Source organism: Bacillus rossius, chromosome 13 (assembly GCF_032445375.1).
Source record: "Bacillus rossius redtenbacheri isolate Brsri chromosome 13, Brsri_v3, whole genome shotgun sequence".
NCBI classification, from domain to species: Eukaryota; Metazoa; Arthropoda; class Insecta; order Phasmatodea; family Bacillidae; genus Bacillus; species Bacillus rossius.
Window position 1 is genome coordinate 40,030,562 of NC_086340.1, and position 16,427 is coordinate 40,046,988.

General features: G+C 36.8%; 1 protein-coding gene across 2 annotated transcripts in view; it reads right to left on the reverse strand.

Moving 5' to 3' along the window:
- Positions 1 to 16,427, reverse strand: part of LOC134538461 (splicing factor 3B subunit 3) — a 143,526-nt gene that overhangs the window by 36,597 nt on the left and 90,502 nt on the right. For both annotated transcript variants that reach the window (XM_063379791.1, XM_063379792.1), the window contains 4 exons: positions 15,318 to 15,473; positions 10,031 to 10,294; positions 5,662 to 5,856; positions 5,444 to 5,578 (listed from right to left, as the gene is read on the reverse strand). In XM_063379791.1, the coding sequence (XP_063235861.1) occupies positions 5,444 to 5,578; positions 5,662 to 5,856; positions 10,031 to 10,294; positions 15,318 to 15,473 (750 nt within the window). The remainder of the gene's footprint in view (positions 1 to 5,443; positions 5,579 to 5,661; positions 5,857 to 10,030; positions 10,295 to 15,317; positions 15,474 to 16,427) is intronic.

A 16,427-nucleotide genomic window follows, 5' to 3' on the forward strand; every position in this document is an offset into this window, starting at 1 on the left:
GTCGGCAATGTTCATTTTACAACAAAGAAATATTGTGAAAGACAGTTGGCAGTCGTGAATTTCCAAACATTACATCCAAATTGTTCTTAACATTTTCTTTTTGTAAACGTAAACAATCGTTCTGAAAATAGCTGTGATATTTTAGTACAAATATTTCCGTTAAAAATCTGAAATTAAATTACAGTAAATGTTAACACGCTATTGTACACCAAGTACAAATATGAATTGTGTAATAAAAGGATGCCATTTTGAGATGCTTCAACGTTCACATTTTTACTAAAGAACAAATATTTTAATTTTCAACTTTAAACAATTGTGAATTACTGCAATATTCGGTGGATTTATAGTTTTCCCCGTGTGAGGTAACGATGTTTTAGTTAATATAAACAATCGTAAACATTTTGGTTAACAATGTTTCTACTGTAGCTTTCAGCTTGAAACCAATGTTAGCGGTGCTGGCGTCTTGGGTGCGAAATATAAGGTGTCTTCCAATTTTCGCATCTCTCGTTTATGTAAAAATGGCCGCCCTATTTTCAGATCAATACGTTATTAAACATTTAGAAATATGTAAATTTTTTAAATTAACCTTAAAAATGGTTCAAAAGCTTAAAGATAAACAATATTATTTTATTTTTTCCCACAAACGCTGAATGTTATAAGCGGGAAGCATATATAAAGACAAACGTTATGAAAGGGAAATATTAGCATAGGGGATATATGGAAGTGATCAAGGGAATAATTTTTTGAACTTAATAAACGGGAAAACGTGTTACGCAGGAACGTCTTAAGCGAGTTTTACTGTGTGTGTTTGTCCAAATTATTTAATGAATATTTTTCCGTAAAACTTGCTTTAAGACACTCCCACATAATATATTAACTCGCCTATTACACATCCATACATCCCTATGTTAATTCGTTATTGTTTAAAATGTTTGCATTTAGAGATTCTGCCAGCATGTAACAATCGTTTTATGGAAAAAAAAAGTATAAAAAGTTAATTGTTTAACTATTTATCATTAAACTTTAAAAATTATTTCCAAACAATAGAAAAGAACACAACTGCCCAAATCTACTTAGTGAGGATGTTCCATCTGTACACCATGTACCTCATTTGATGAATAACATGTTACATCTGTACAAGATTGATGTTTTTGACTGGATAATCTCATTTTTTTAAAAAAGTGTACTATATTTACCAGCATATGGTGCACAATTTTTTCTAAAAAGCAGCATAGCACAAGTCCCTTCAAGCTAAGTATAGATCTCTTTAAAAACATCTGGTCACAAACTCACAGCAGACTCCTGAAGCCAAAACAACTCATGACTGGTTAGGTTTATATATAACAGATAAGATAGTATATCATGGGAATGATCAGTTGAGTTATGTATATTAAAATACTTTAGAACTAAGGAGCACTTTTACGAAACAGATAATATTTGCAGCAACAATCAATCATTTTCATAGAACTCTTACATACATTTGTGTAACTTGATCTTTTGACATTTTTGTTTACTAAAGCTGGTACACTATGTATACAGTCAAACCTCTATCTATCGTTTTTCAGGGGACCAACAAAAAAATTCAGTAGATGCGGACATTCAATAGATGTGGACTTCACTCTTAAGAATTTTAAAAAAATAATATTTAACCTCAAAATTAGTGTCAGAAATATGTCAGTTACTTGTCATTAAAGTTAAATCAGTTGAAAAATAAATAAAAATGGAAGTTTATTACTTAATTCAATTTACACTTGCAAAAAAAAAAAACATAAGCACAATAAATCTACATGGAAATTAAAGTCGTTTTCAATATCCTGAAGTCTGAAATATGTTTACTCATGTCATCAAATGTAGAGCTGTCCTGAAGAAGCCGATTTTGCCAATATTTAATTGAATCGGCATTTCTGCCGACTTCCGATACGCTTGTTAATTTTCGGCCGATATTACTGAAAAACGAGAGAGACTGCCATAACCTAAAAATCCACGAGTATACTTTTCAGTTTTCGTAGTAGTACTGCATTCTTTCAGATCGCATTATTTCTTCGCAACATGTGCCAAACGTACATATAAAAATTTAACATCCTTTTTTTCAATAATGTTCTTTAATTTTAATATGTCATAAATAAATACATCACCGTCACGGTAAATAGACATCTCTGTTGTTACGGTAACTGTAGTGCAAATGTGGTAGCTTTCGTGCTTCTGTAGTAATTATGGTATCGACAAAGAATCTTTAGTTCTTTTTATGGTAATTATCTTAGGAGAACAATTGGGTTTGTACTGTAGTTATGGCACATCATCCATATTTCTTCGTAAGTTGTTGTTCATTTGTCTTTTCTTCATATTTACGTGCTACATTACTTGGCTGCAGATTTAAGGTGATACTTACTACTGTATACTATCATTACTGTTTTTATGACGGTTTCTTTCTAAGAAATGATTATTTCTGCAAAATCTTTATGGTTAAACGATTATCTATTATAATTTATAGTGACGGGACCACATTTTGAACGATCAATGCGGACAAAACGATAATTCGAACATCGGTACAAGCGGACTTTTTTAACCTTAGTTGTATGGCAATTTTGCCGGGACCGTAGAAAGTATACGATAAACACGGACAATCGATACACGCGAGTTCGATAGATAGAGGTTTGACTGTAATTCACTAGCTGCAAACTGTGTTTCAGTCAATATATCTATAGCCAATTGTAATATTACGAAACTGTTATGTATGCTGAAAGTACTATATTTAAGAAGCACATGGAAAATACAGTAAAACCTTTTTGTTGCGACCCCATTTATTGCGACCACCTCTCTATTACAACCCGATTTCGAGGAACCGTGAAAAAATTGCCGAAAATCCGAAGATAAACAGACAGAAAATAAGTTTCTTGTGGTGAGTAACGTGTTGCTGCGTTTCTCTTGCCGAGTGCTTCCTGTCGACCGCTGTCAGCGCTTAACAACCCCCATTCCACGTCCCTTTGTCGGCAGGGTGCAGATAAAGGTTTTTGTGGCAACGTGTTTACGTTTAGCTTATTGCGAGTGTCTAGTGTGGTACGCAGTTAAGGCAAAGCTACCTGCTGGATTTCTCTTGATTTTGATTACTATCGGTTGACAATACACAGCGACCGACTGGATGCACGCCCGCCTCGACTTGTTTTAACTGCCGCAGCGATGTTTATTTTGACAGCTCAAGCAATTAATTTTTCCCGTGGGTTGATAGAAAAAGGTCGCTTCACCCAGCATAAAAAAAAAGGCTACGCCACTTATTCCCCGCGCAGGAAACACACTGGCTGCCGTCTGTCTACCCCGCATTTATCTTTCTTCTAACATTCCACGTTCTCCTCTCGCGCGAGCAATAACTAGGGCCACGATTATATGGTGAATCGCGAAATCGCGAAATTTTCCGCGAATTTATATGGAAAATGCGAAAAAAGCGATTTTTAAGAAAAACCGCTAAATAACACCGAAATTACACAATACAAGTCTCTTATATTTTAATGTGAAAAGCTTAATAGTCAAGACTTGCCCGGGTCCTGGTTGATAAGCTGGAAAAATTTCCTGCCTTGCATTTCTACATGCTTCCTCTAATCAGCTTTAGGGCGCCGTCTGGTCAGCGTGTGTGTTAGTGAAGCGGGATGATAAGATCGACGCTCAATGGTAGTTCTAGCGCGGTAAAACCTCTAAGTGCAAGGCTTCTGAACTGGCGCGCAGTCATCTCGTTCCCGTCAGATAACAGTGAAATTTGAGCGGTGACCATAACATTATATGGCGGAAAAATAAAGATAAAGGTGTAATGCATTTCCCTATGATACTTTCAAGAAATTTGTAACGGGTTTTTTACACCTAAAACTTCGAAAACATGTCTTTTAGCCATTTTATCTCAAAAGAACCATTAACAAATTCTTAAATGCTTTTCGTAAACAGACTCCAGTCGGATATATAGTATAGTTTGGAAATTGCGTAGGTTTTTCGTGGCTGTGCGCGGCACACGACTGTAGTTGCCATGCGTCACGCGCCGAGAATGTTGTCCGGCAGGAAGGGCGAGTATAGTTCATTTGCGGCAAAAATGAATACTTTTACGGCCCTGCTAAATTTTTCCATTAAATAAATTTTGAAGTTTCAGTGATTTTCCTTCAGAAATAATGTTGTGTAACTAACAAACAATTTGTATCAAAACAATTAACGGTAAATGGCTGTCGCGGGGGCCCTTAAAAATTTTTCATTTTACCAGAACTGGACTATACAAACCTGGCTTTAGTCGCACACAGTTTGGTGAAGGTGAGGAAGGATGTTGACAGTTTCACATGCCAAAGGACGTTGAAGTAGGAGGGGGAGAGAGACACGATGGTTTGTATGCCTGGGAGGGATGAACCTTGAAGTCTAGACAAGGGAAGGAGAGGTAAGCCGTATGACGTCATGCATCCGCCGCCTGTGCTGCCGCCAGCCTGTCTAGACGATATTCCCGCGCTCCCACTTACATTGCACAAGCTACTGCTGCCGTATTTTTAAAGGAAATGTCCCATTATTTTTTTGTTATTCTCACATGAACATTATTGGAAATATTAAAGCCGACACAAAAAATACGCTGTGTGTTAAAGTTAACAGATTTTAATAATCTTTCATTTTGTTTTGTTTTAAATTTTTTTTCTTCTGATTTTCACATTTTGGTCAAAATGTCCAATTTTTTGACGGTTCTCGAGAATGTATTCGTAAAATCACTGCTTCGTTAAATCCGGGGTTCGTGACATCGGGGTTCTAGTGTATTTAACTACGGCAAGCAAGAAATCGTACATGTAATCTAACCAGTAAAAATAAACTGTCTATTGACATATTTTCTTTAGAGGTGGCCTGTAGGGCGACGGACTTGTCATGAAGGTTTAAAGCACAGCCGTCTAGCATTGTGAGTGACAGCATCCTGCCATTGTATGGCTGGTTTCTTAGCGAGTAGCGGTTTGGGAAAAGGGGTTAGGGGGGGGGGGGGTTGAAATCAACTGAAAATTTCGGAAAACATCTATTACGACCCCCCCTCTATTCCGACCCTATTCCTGGGAACCGTGAGGGGTCGTTTCAGAGAGGTTTGACTGTAGTTATTCCACACTATACTGTTAAATTAGCGGAGACTTTAGGCAAAATAACAAATATTTGTTAATTAGAAGTAAAAAATTGTTTTAAAGCGTATATTGGGAGAACCTAAACTGCTTCCTCGTAGCAAGGAATTCGCTGTGTTAGGTTTTACTGTTTTACATTATGCGAACAAATATTTTTAGTAGGATTCTTAGGATTAAATATTATATTCTAGAATATTTTGATATTTGTATTAGCTTCAAACTAGAAAACATTCGCACATGCCTCCATGAAAACAAAGAACGTGCATCCTGTAGAGCACATATTACAAATTCAAAAATACCAGTGAAATAACATAAATTATGCACAATACCTCTGCCATTTGTATCCTCCTCTGCTTTTTTGTTTCCTCAGTGTATGCGTTGTGTTCAGTCTCTGTGATTATCAAATGAGAAGAATCCTGATGGATTACAAATTTCCTAGGAGTGTAGTCTACCGGAAACGACACCTGAAACAAGTTATAATTACAATTCCAACTCTTCAAAATCTAGGACACATAGTCGAAAGGAAAAAGCAAAGATTTTGCCTCACCTGGTTGAAGACTGCTCCAAGTTTTTCAAGCGCCAATATTCGAAGTGTGTTTGTGGAAATGGCTACAATGCCTTCAGGGCATTGCTCAGATGAGAAACCAGAAGCATACTCCAGAGATTCGTAAGACAGCGGTGTCAAGTGGAATCTGTTCTGGTAGTAGTAGCTCAGCCACGAGCGACTCGACATAGCAAGAACCTATAGGAAAAAAAAAATTAACTTATTATTATTAGCAGAAGCTATCCGTATTAAAATGTGAAGGAACAGCAGTTTGACTAAAAATTCACAGCTAAAAAACACTTTTCTTAAAGCTGTATGATTTTGACTGTACTTAAAAAAAGACTAAGGCCGGCATTTCATGATACAAAAATAAGAAATCAGGTGTTGAATATGCCACATTAGTAACCTAACTGTATTTCTAAAGCATATAACTGCTACCAAAACGACCAGTCCGTTATCTTTAGGGAACAGATTTTTGTGTCCTATGCGAGACCTATTTGTTGGCGAAACATCTGCACGTGCAGAGCTTACTTTTTTGGTAATTTCTTTAAAATGGCGGAAAAGCACCTGGTACCAGTAACTCATATATTCACTTTTTTTTAACATCAGGGAACTTACAAAGTGCAATGGCATGCCACATGAATAGAGACCCCGAAAAATGGTGAAGCGCGAAATTCACGAAATAACGCGAAAATTTGATACTTTAAACGAATTTTGAGACTTTCCTTTGAATTTGACATAGTCGCGAAATTCACGAATTTTCGCGCGAAATTCACGCTTTTTCGCACAAAATAATGTCCTTATGTCGTAAGTTCTATTTATTTACGCTATCATAAACATAGGCGTGAAATAAACATTAAATTAAAGACTAGTGCCGTGATATTATCTTCGTTTTGACACGTTACTAAAATTCACGTATTTTTATTACTCTGTTTACAAACAGTAAATATTGCCATCGCAAATGAAAACAAAATGTAAAAATTGTCAACAATCGATATGCTCGCACTACCAACATAACAAATTGACTCCACAGTTTTCGTGTTTTGAATAATGGTCGTTTCTGCCGCAAGGCGCACTGGTGTCGATTTTTCTAACCTAATTTAAGCGCATCGAGCTAAGATGGCAGTCATTTTTACGTGCACATATCTATGAGTGTTTACAACTACCGTCCACATTTTGTAAGTTTTGTGATACAATTGAATTTGTGGCTAAGATGCCGAAAACTTCGACAATGTTTGATCGCGAAAGAGAGATAAAATCGGATGATTTTATATTTTTGATCAGCGGGATAAAATTATGATGTGCAAGTTCTGCAACGTGCGGGTTGATTGTACACGCAAAATTTGACTGGTTAATGGAGGCTAGGGCATCTAACATCAACGTCTCTGGGCCGATTTTACAAGAAAAGGCATGCCAGGAATCACTGGGGATGGGAATTGATAATTTCCAAGCATCAAATGGTTGACCATTAAACAAGTGTATTCTATGTACTTTTTCATGTTTAATTCCTCATATCGTATTAAACAGTCAGAAAGACAGTTCTAGCCATTTATGTGAAGCTTTATGATGACTAGAAATATATCTAGGCGTCTGCGAGCAGAAGATTTTCACTTCGAGTAGAGCTCGAGCGAGTTTGCTAAAATACTCGCGAGTATCGAGTCAAGTTCGAATTTTTTTTTTAAGTTTATTGCACATAAATTTACTGTGATGGAGTAATAAAATGTGAGAACTTTTGAGAAAAATATGGAAATAAAAAAAGAAACCATTATCATTGTTAGCCTACTAAATTAAAAAATTCGATATTCCTAAAGTATTTGGAATTTCTTATCTCCGCCGGTTGATTTGAAAAGAGGAAGTGAAAGAGCATAGAATAAAAGTATTTTCAGATTTTTAGCATTTTTTCTTCGCATATACCGTTACTCTACATATTTACCAAATTGTTTAACCTCAAAATTAGTTTCAAATATCTGTAACTTGTCATTAAGTTTAATCAATTTAAAGTAATAAAAATAGAAGCTTTTTACTTAATTCAATTTACACTTGCAAAAAAAACTTACGCACAATAAACCTACATGGAAATTAAAGTCTTTTTCAATGTCCTGTAGTCTGAAATATGTTTACTCATGTCATCAAATGTAGAGCTGTACTGAAGAAGCCGATTTTGCCAATATTTAGTTGAATCGGCATTTCTGCCAACTTCCAATACTCTTGTTAATTTTCGACCGATATTACTGAAAAACGAAAGAGACTGCCATAACCTAAAAATCCACGAGTACCCTTTTCACTTTTCGTAGTAGTACTACATTCTTTCAGATCACATTATTTCTTAGCAACATGTGCCAACCGTACATATCAAGATTTAACATCCTTTTTTTTTCAATAATGTTCTTTAATTTTAATATGTCCTAAATAAATACATTACCATCACGGTAAATACACATCTCGGTTGTTACGGTAACTATAGTGCAAATGTGGTAGCTATCATACTTCTGTAGTAATTATGGTATCTACAAAGAATCTTTAGTTCTTTTTATGGTAATTATCTTAAGATAACTATTGGAATTGTACTGTAGTTATGGTACATCATCCATATTTCTTCGAAGTTGTTGTTCATTTGTATTTTCTTCATATTTATATTTACGTGCGCCATTACTGGCAGGAATTTTCATAAAAATGTTAAACGGGACTTTATATCACACATTTAATGGTATAAATGATGAGACCCCGGACAATTTAAATGCTTTTTACAGTAAAATGCGGGAAATGTTTCCGCATAAGGCGGGAAATACTTCCGCATAAAGCAGGAAAGTGATACATTAATGCTATGCGGAAAATTATAGAAGTAAAAAAAATTAATCACGGAAATTCGTAAATCCCGGGTACGTAAAAATGATGTGTTCATGTATACGGTCGATCATGTTACATTATAAAGTAAAGGATAATAGTGTTGTAAGACTTGTATTCCGATATAATGAGAGTTTTTTTTCTATAGGTACAGTGCAAGAAAAGCTCGCTCGAATTTCGAGTTGTTGAAAAGCCACGAGCTCGAGTTCGAGTATTACTAAAAAACTCGACTCGAAACTCGAATTTCGAGTACTCGCAGGTGTCTAAATATATCGTGCAAAACCTCCATTTAACAAACCCCTTTACAACAAACACAACAAATTTTGGTCCCTTGAGATTTGTTAAATAGAGGTTTCACTGTATAAAGAAGGGTCCAAAAACTGCATGTTTTGTGTAAGATAGTGTGTATTTAATGTAATGCTATTTTTATTATGAAACACTTTTAATCCTTTATTACTATAAAGCAACGCTAACTATCCTGCTCCTATTATCTTAGCATGGAGCCTTTGCAGCACCTACTGTGTGTAGTTACAAGTTTCCATTTTTGTGCAGTGCTGCTGCTATAACTATGATTTCTGCCGTGACACTTATAAGTAGATGTACCGTATTTACTCGTGTACAGCGCGCCCTCGTGTATAGTGCGCACCACGATTTTTGTAACAAATTCCAAAGAAAAAAAAATTAAATTTTTTCCCCCAAAAATAAATTTTACTAACATTTTGTGGTACCTGATTATTTAAATTGATGTGTGGTGATGCGTCAGGAAAATACTTAAACTCTGCTGTGTAGACGGAAGATAATGAAGCGCTGTATCGTCAACTGGTACGTGAACGCGAGGGTGGGTAGGTGGGTGGTAGGGAGGGAGGGAGGGAGGCAGGCAGGCAGGAACGGGACTATGACCATCAAGTAACCTTGACAGTTGACAAAATAAACACCACCACTCCCGTCACTTAGCTTCTACATAGATATTTCAACTGATAGTTAACACATTTTTTAGGGACACGCAAAATGAAGTGTGCCACGCTACGTTGCTAAGCTGGCGCGGAGGACTCGATGACTCACCGGTCGCTGCTGGGATGAGGAAGCGAAGGAAGTGGGAGGGGGACTGGTGACAACATTCTCTCTCGCTCTCTCTTTTATTTTACTAGCTGCTGTGCTGGCTTTCTGTAGAGGGGGAGGTCTAAAAATAAACAAGAGATGTTGATGTGCGAACTTGCGCGCGCTCGTGTGTGTGCGAGAGACCAGGTTTTGTGTGTGTGTGTGTGTGTGTGTGTGTGTGTGTAAAAGAGAGGCCTTGTTGCTTGTGCGGATGTGTGGGGGCTGGCCAGAAACATCACCCGGCAGTTAACTACTTTCACTCCTCGCCGCCTCCGCCCTAACTTTTTTTTCCCCGTGTATAGCGCGCATCCTTATTATTTTCCTTTACTTGAGGGGGAAAAAGGGCGCGCTATACACGAGTGTATACGGTATTGGCACCCAAGTCAAGTACAAATAGGCTGACTGTGTTAACAAAAGCTGGGAGACTCACGGCCTCGCTGCCCTGCATGCGGATGCGGAACAGCTTGACGGGGCGGGAGCCCAGGTAGCGCGTGCGAGTGTCCGCCAGGTCGCCCTTGGACTGGTCCAGCACGGTGCGCAGCAGCACGCCGTTCTGCAGCCCGATGTTGAGGTACAGCACGCCCCGGGCCCCCGGCTCCCCCTCGGGCCCCGCCTCGCCCGTGCCCATCTCCACTATGCACAGCGACTCTGGCGCCGCCGGCAGCGCCTGCATGCTCAGGGGCGACAGGCAGTCCTGCAACCACACCACCTCAATTACCTGCCACCCCATCAACAAGGCATTCCGTTAACCAAGATCTCAATTAAAAATAAAATATGAGGGGGGGAGGAGTGACGACAACGCCCAAGCCTACGAGTACATCATTAGTAGGCATTTGCGAGAAAGACTTTTTTGAATTCGAGACGAGATCGAGAAAGCAATTTAAAAATTCTCGAGAATCGAGTCGAGATCGAGAAATCTGTACTTTAGTTAACAGGATAATATGATCCAAAAAAGTAAAACTCAATAATCTGACAAACATACATAAATACACTAGAGTCCCGTTATACCGAGGTGTCACGGTTCCGGGTTTGATCCTCGCTATAACCGTGTCCTCGCTATAACCGAATTGGACAAATTTTGGCCCCCAAAAAATAAAATTTAACCGAAAATAGCATAAAAACTGTGTTTAAACCTGTATAATTGGAAAATAACAGGTTATATTAACGAAATCTTAATTTCTGTGAGCAGATGTGTGAATTTTCTTTAAAACGATACCCCATAAGTACGGATGCGATCACCGATTGCGTCAAAATAACCAGAATACCCTATCAAGCCACGTAAGTATAGCATCTCAGCCCGCGGCCGACGCAGCATTGTCCTGCTATCTATTGCTGACGCGGGCTGTCTGCTGGCGGCCATGTTGGTTCGGGAGTTAACAGGTGGTGCTAGTGTAGCGCAACGATTTAATTCCTTACAAAAAAGTAGGAGTGCGGCTGCGGCAACGCACGTACGCCTCAAACGTAATAGTCGCTGGAAAACTATACTTTTTTCATTTAAAGAAACCTGTCAACTTTTTTAGAAAATAAATTTGGGATTAAACTCAAACCACCACCACCCCTTTCTCGGACAGATACCCCAACAACTGACCGAAACAAAAGTTACAAGAAAACTGCCCTAGCGATTCGGAAATAAATACGGTAGTGCCGACTATAGAGGTCTAAAAGTAACGAAAAAATGCGTAACCGTATGTATTTGTTACTATAACAATTAGTACTCGTTACTATCGTTACGTTACTCGTTACTTCTGATACCGCATAACATGCTGTGTTATGTTGCAGCAACGAATCCAGTCGTATTGCGTACGCGTACAGTATGACGTCACGTAAATAATAATAAATAGAATTGAAACAATTAACAATATTTGATAATTAATAGTTTTTGTTAACCAAGAAACAATTAAATTTCATTAGAGCGGCTTTTTGATATTATCTCTTTTAAAATAACCAAAAAAAAAAGTGAAAATACGCGATTATAAAAACAAAAACATACATATTTCAAATTTGTAAAAAATACTTTCTTACGTTGTTTCTGTTCCAATCTCAATCTTTGTCTACACAAGGCACAGATAACTAACGGAAGTTTGATAAAAGAAAGGATGGGATTCTACAGTACAACCCTGTTATAACATTCTCCAAGGGACCAACTTAAAAAAAATGTTATAAACAGGAAAATGTTATAAGCAGGAAATCATAAAATTACATCTTCACTTTGTATAAATTACGTGTCGATTGATTAATTTAAAGAGTATAGGTAAAACAACACAATACAGGAGTAATACACTAAGTACAGCAATAGAGTGGAAAATTGGTTAATTTTATTTATAGATAATACCTAATAATATGCTAAAAAAAAAGTGTTGTACGATACAGTTCAGACACAAACAGAAATATTCAACTCTTTTGCAATCACAACACGCGTTTTGTTGGGGTTCCTGTCCACTAGTTAATAAACTGAATTTTTTCAGCTACAGAATATGATTTTCGTTTATATTTATCGGCCATCTTAGCCGTACAATAACCTGAATAAAATTTCAATACTGCGTATTTTAATTAAATACGACCGTGACTACAATAAGTGAAAAAAAAATTATGGTAAAGGTTAACCACAAACAAAAGCCGTGAATATATCCATAGAACATTTAACCATCTCAAGGTGTTAAACCTTTGAAACAAAAACCAGCACCATAGAATACAGTAGCACTGTTTCCGACCATGTATCAGTGCACAAAATGTGCATCATAAGTATAACGGAACAAGTCATAGGCTAACATGTGCGAACAGGACGCCATATTGATAGTTGATCCGGTGCAAGTTGTTTAGTGCGTGTGTACCACGTCTATGGTGAACTACACAAATGTAAACATCTGATGTTTGTATATGCGTGTTGTATTTTCTAGCTATGTTTTTGCTCTAAATTATGACTTTAAAGGAAGAGATACTGAAAATTGTGGCAGTTATCAAAGCAAATTTGAACGTTAAAGGCGGGAATGTAGAAATGTTAATATTGTTACAGGCGGGAAATTAAAGCATTGTGATAAATGGAGAAATGACGGGACCATGAAATTATGGTGTTATAGGCGGGAAAATGTTAAAAACGGGAATGTTATAACCGGGTTGTACTGTATTTTTAAGCCACGCACTTAGGTGGCGACTGCGCGGCTGAAGAATGTGACGCGTCAACGGCAAGATGTCTAGTGGCGAGCGAGAGGGGTGGAGATAAAGCAGACAAATAACAAAAGCGCGCTACAAGCGATCACGCCGTAAATTCCTCAAAAATACCTCGTTATAGCCGTGTTCTCGCTATAACGAGAGTCTACTGTATTCAATAATTTTATCAAGTATCCACAATTGCAATTACAACTTTACCTTTACACTCAAGTTTATTTGCCTACTGTCGTATGTAAACATACGTTATTGACTCCATAGTCTATACAGTTTCCTTGAGCCATGGACGGTACTTGATCATGAAAGTCTGAACATTCGCCACTATCGATATGTCACTATCGATACGGACCGCAATTTAAACATCATGTTGCTTGTTATATACTGCTGGCCGTGTGTATAACCTAAGGCCATAAAACAAAATGCAATCGCGGAAGAATTCTGCAGTCATGTTTATATTATTATTTTTTACCTTACCGTTTTACGTTGATACTTGATATTGATACCGAAAATGATTTATTTTTAACTTTAATGTTGGTTTTATTAACGGAAAATAATCATTTTCTTCTGTAATTTAATGTGATAACCACAGCACAATTCATTGTTTACGTTTACCATTTCATGTAGTGACTTGTGAACGGAAGTTGTTCGTTTTTAACTTTTTAATAATTTATTGTGTATACTAGCGTAACAAGTATATTTTATTTTATTCGATCTACGTTACGTTGAAGATATGTTAATTATTTCAACACGCAACACAAAATGCTGCCTCAATATATTATATTACCTAACCTATTTCTTGTTTACAAAATTCTCGAAAATTCCGAGCCAAAAAAATTATCTCGAGACGAGATCAAGAAAATTTCTGTCTCGACTCGTTCTCGATGATGCCGAGACTCGCACATCACTAATCATTAGGAAAGGGATTAGAAAGAAGTAAACCTGTCTTTTATTAGATCACAAATAATATTACATTAATACTTACTTTTAAAAATCAATAATGTGTCAGCAATACTTGTACATTTGTTTTATATAAATTACAAAATTTTGCTGTGTTGTAAAACTAAAGTACATTTGAATTAGATTATCCGTGCTGAACTTCCCTCCAGGTAATCAAGGTTCTACTGTATAGGTTAGCTACATCTGAAATACTGTAAATACATTAGGAACAATCAATTTAAAAATGTAGCTAACAACCTCGCTAACCAACAAGTACCGTATTGGTCCGAATATAAGGCGACCATTTTTACATAAACGAAAGATGCAAAAATTGGAAGTCGCCTTATTTTCGCACCCAAGACGTCAGAACCGCAAACATTAGTTCCAAGCTGAAAGCTACAGTAAAAACATTGTTTAACAATTTGTACTAAAATATCACAGTTATTTTCAGAATGATTGTTTACGTTTACAAACATTTCGGATGTAATGTTTGGAAATTCACGGCTGCCAACTGTCTTTCCACAATATTTCTTTGTTGTAAAACGAACATTGCCGAACACGCTCGAAGACGCCATATTAACAGGAATTTGGTACGTTGCTTCAAAAGCTATTTTAATAATCCACTCTTTATTTATGTAAAAACCTTTCATAATTATAATAGATTATTCTTTCAAATTCATAGAACAGACTCTCTCTCTGTCAGAGAGTAATATGGACAAATATACGCGGTCACGTAACCGAGTTATTCATGGCCGTATGCTTCATCATGTCAGCTAGCCACTTGTTTTGTTCCGGCAAGATGCATTCTTTGTTTGCTTTTTTTACGTTTAACACACTACTAAATAGTAATACACCTTGTTCTGTGGTAATACGTAGCTTAAGTCAAACGGAAAGTTAAATGCTGTATTTTAAGAGTGATTAATAGCCATTGTAAAAATTTTAAATTCGTAGATACAGTAAACTGTGAAAAATGAACAATCACACAATCACACATCAGTGGAACGGCGGGGAACGAGCTCTAGACAAATAAACAGCTCTGAAGATGACAATTATGCAGCTTCATTAGAGTAAACATACGAAAAAATTTCTAATGTAATACTTAAAAATGTAAATATTTTCTAATTGTTTTCTTTTGACTTTTAGGGTAGGCCATTCAAACTTATTTTAAATAAGTAATGTGATAAATATAAATTAATTGTTATACATAAATGCAAAAACGATTTATCAACACAAAATGTATGTCTAATGAATTTTCACATTAATTTCTACCAAAAATTATTTTTACATTTGTTTGGCCTCCTGAAACTGCAGGTCGCCTTATATTCGGGCCAATACGGTATTACAAAGAAGCACTTGATGTTGGTTAAACTTTTTTTCTTCCATTACTTTGCAGATCATTTAATTCTCCATCCTTGAAGCCAAACTTTATATTTGAGATAATTGTGATTTGACCAATCACTAGTTATATTGTTTTCAATTAAAAAATAAGTTCTTTGTCCTGCAGCTGCAAGACATTACAACTACTGATATGGTACTTCACCGGCTGCTCTACCAGCCACTCATGTTTGTCCCAACTTCAAGGCAATGATAGATGATTGAGTGTCTAGGTAACTTACAGCAGGATCAAGAGAGATGATGCGGACTGTGTTATCAGCAAGCCCCACTGCCAGAAACCTGGACCTCTGCTCGCCTGCAGGAACATTCGCCAGTGCCATACACACAGCTTCAGACGGCATCTCTTTCCGCTCCGTGTACTCGTTCAATTGGCCTGTCTGGAATAAACACAAACAAACTCAAAACTGCCCTATCAGAATGAATAACCCAGACCTTTCAGTGGTTTAAATTTTGATTTGACAACTGCAAGTACTCAAAATTAGAGTCGGAAGTTGTAAATACAGTACAACCCGGTTATAACATTCCCGTTTTTAACATTTTCCCGCCTATAACACCATAATTTCATGGTCCCGTCATTTCTCCATTTATCACAATGCTTTAATTTCCCGCCTGTAACAATATTAAAATTTCTACATTCCCGCCTTTAACGTTCAAATTTGCTTTGATAACTGCCACAATTTGCAGTATCCCTTCCTTCAAAGTCATAATTTAGAGCGAAACCATAGCTAGAAAATACAGCACGCATATACAAACATCAGATGTTTACATTTGAGTAGTTCACCATAGACGTGGTACACACGCACTCCACAACTTGCACCGGATCGACTATCAATATGGCGTCCTGTTCGCGCTTGTTAGCCTATGACTTGTTCCTTTATACGTATGATGCACATTTTGTGCACTGATACATGGTCGGAAACAGTGCTACTATAGTCTATGGTGCTGGTTTTTGTTTCAAAGGTTTAACACCTTGAGGTGGTTAACTGTTCTATGGATATATTGACGGCTTTTGTTTGTGGTTAACCTTTATTTGGTTTTTAGTTACTTATTGTAGTCACGGTCGCATTTAATTAAAATACGCCGTATTGAAATTTTATTCAGGTTTTTGTACTGTTATGATGGCCGATAAATATAAGCGAAAATATATTCTGTAGCTGAAAAAATTCAGTTTATTAACCAAGTGGACAGGAACCCCAACAAAACGCGTGTTGTGATTGCAAAAGAGTTGAATATTTCTGTTTCGACTCTGAACTGTATCGTACAAAACATTTTTTTTTCTTTAGCATATTATTAGGTATTATCTATAAATAAAATTAACCAATTTTCCACTC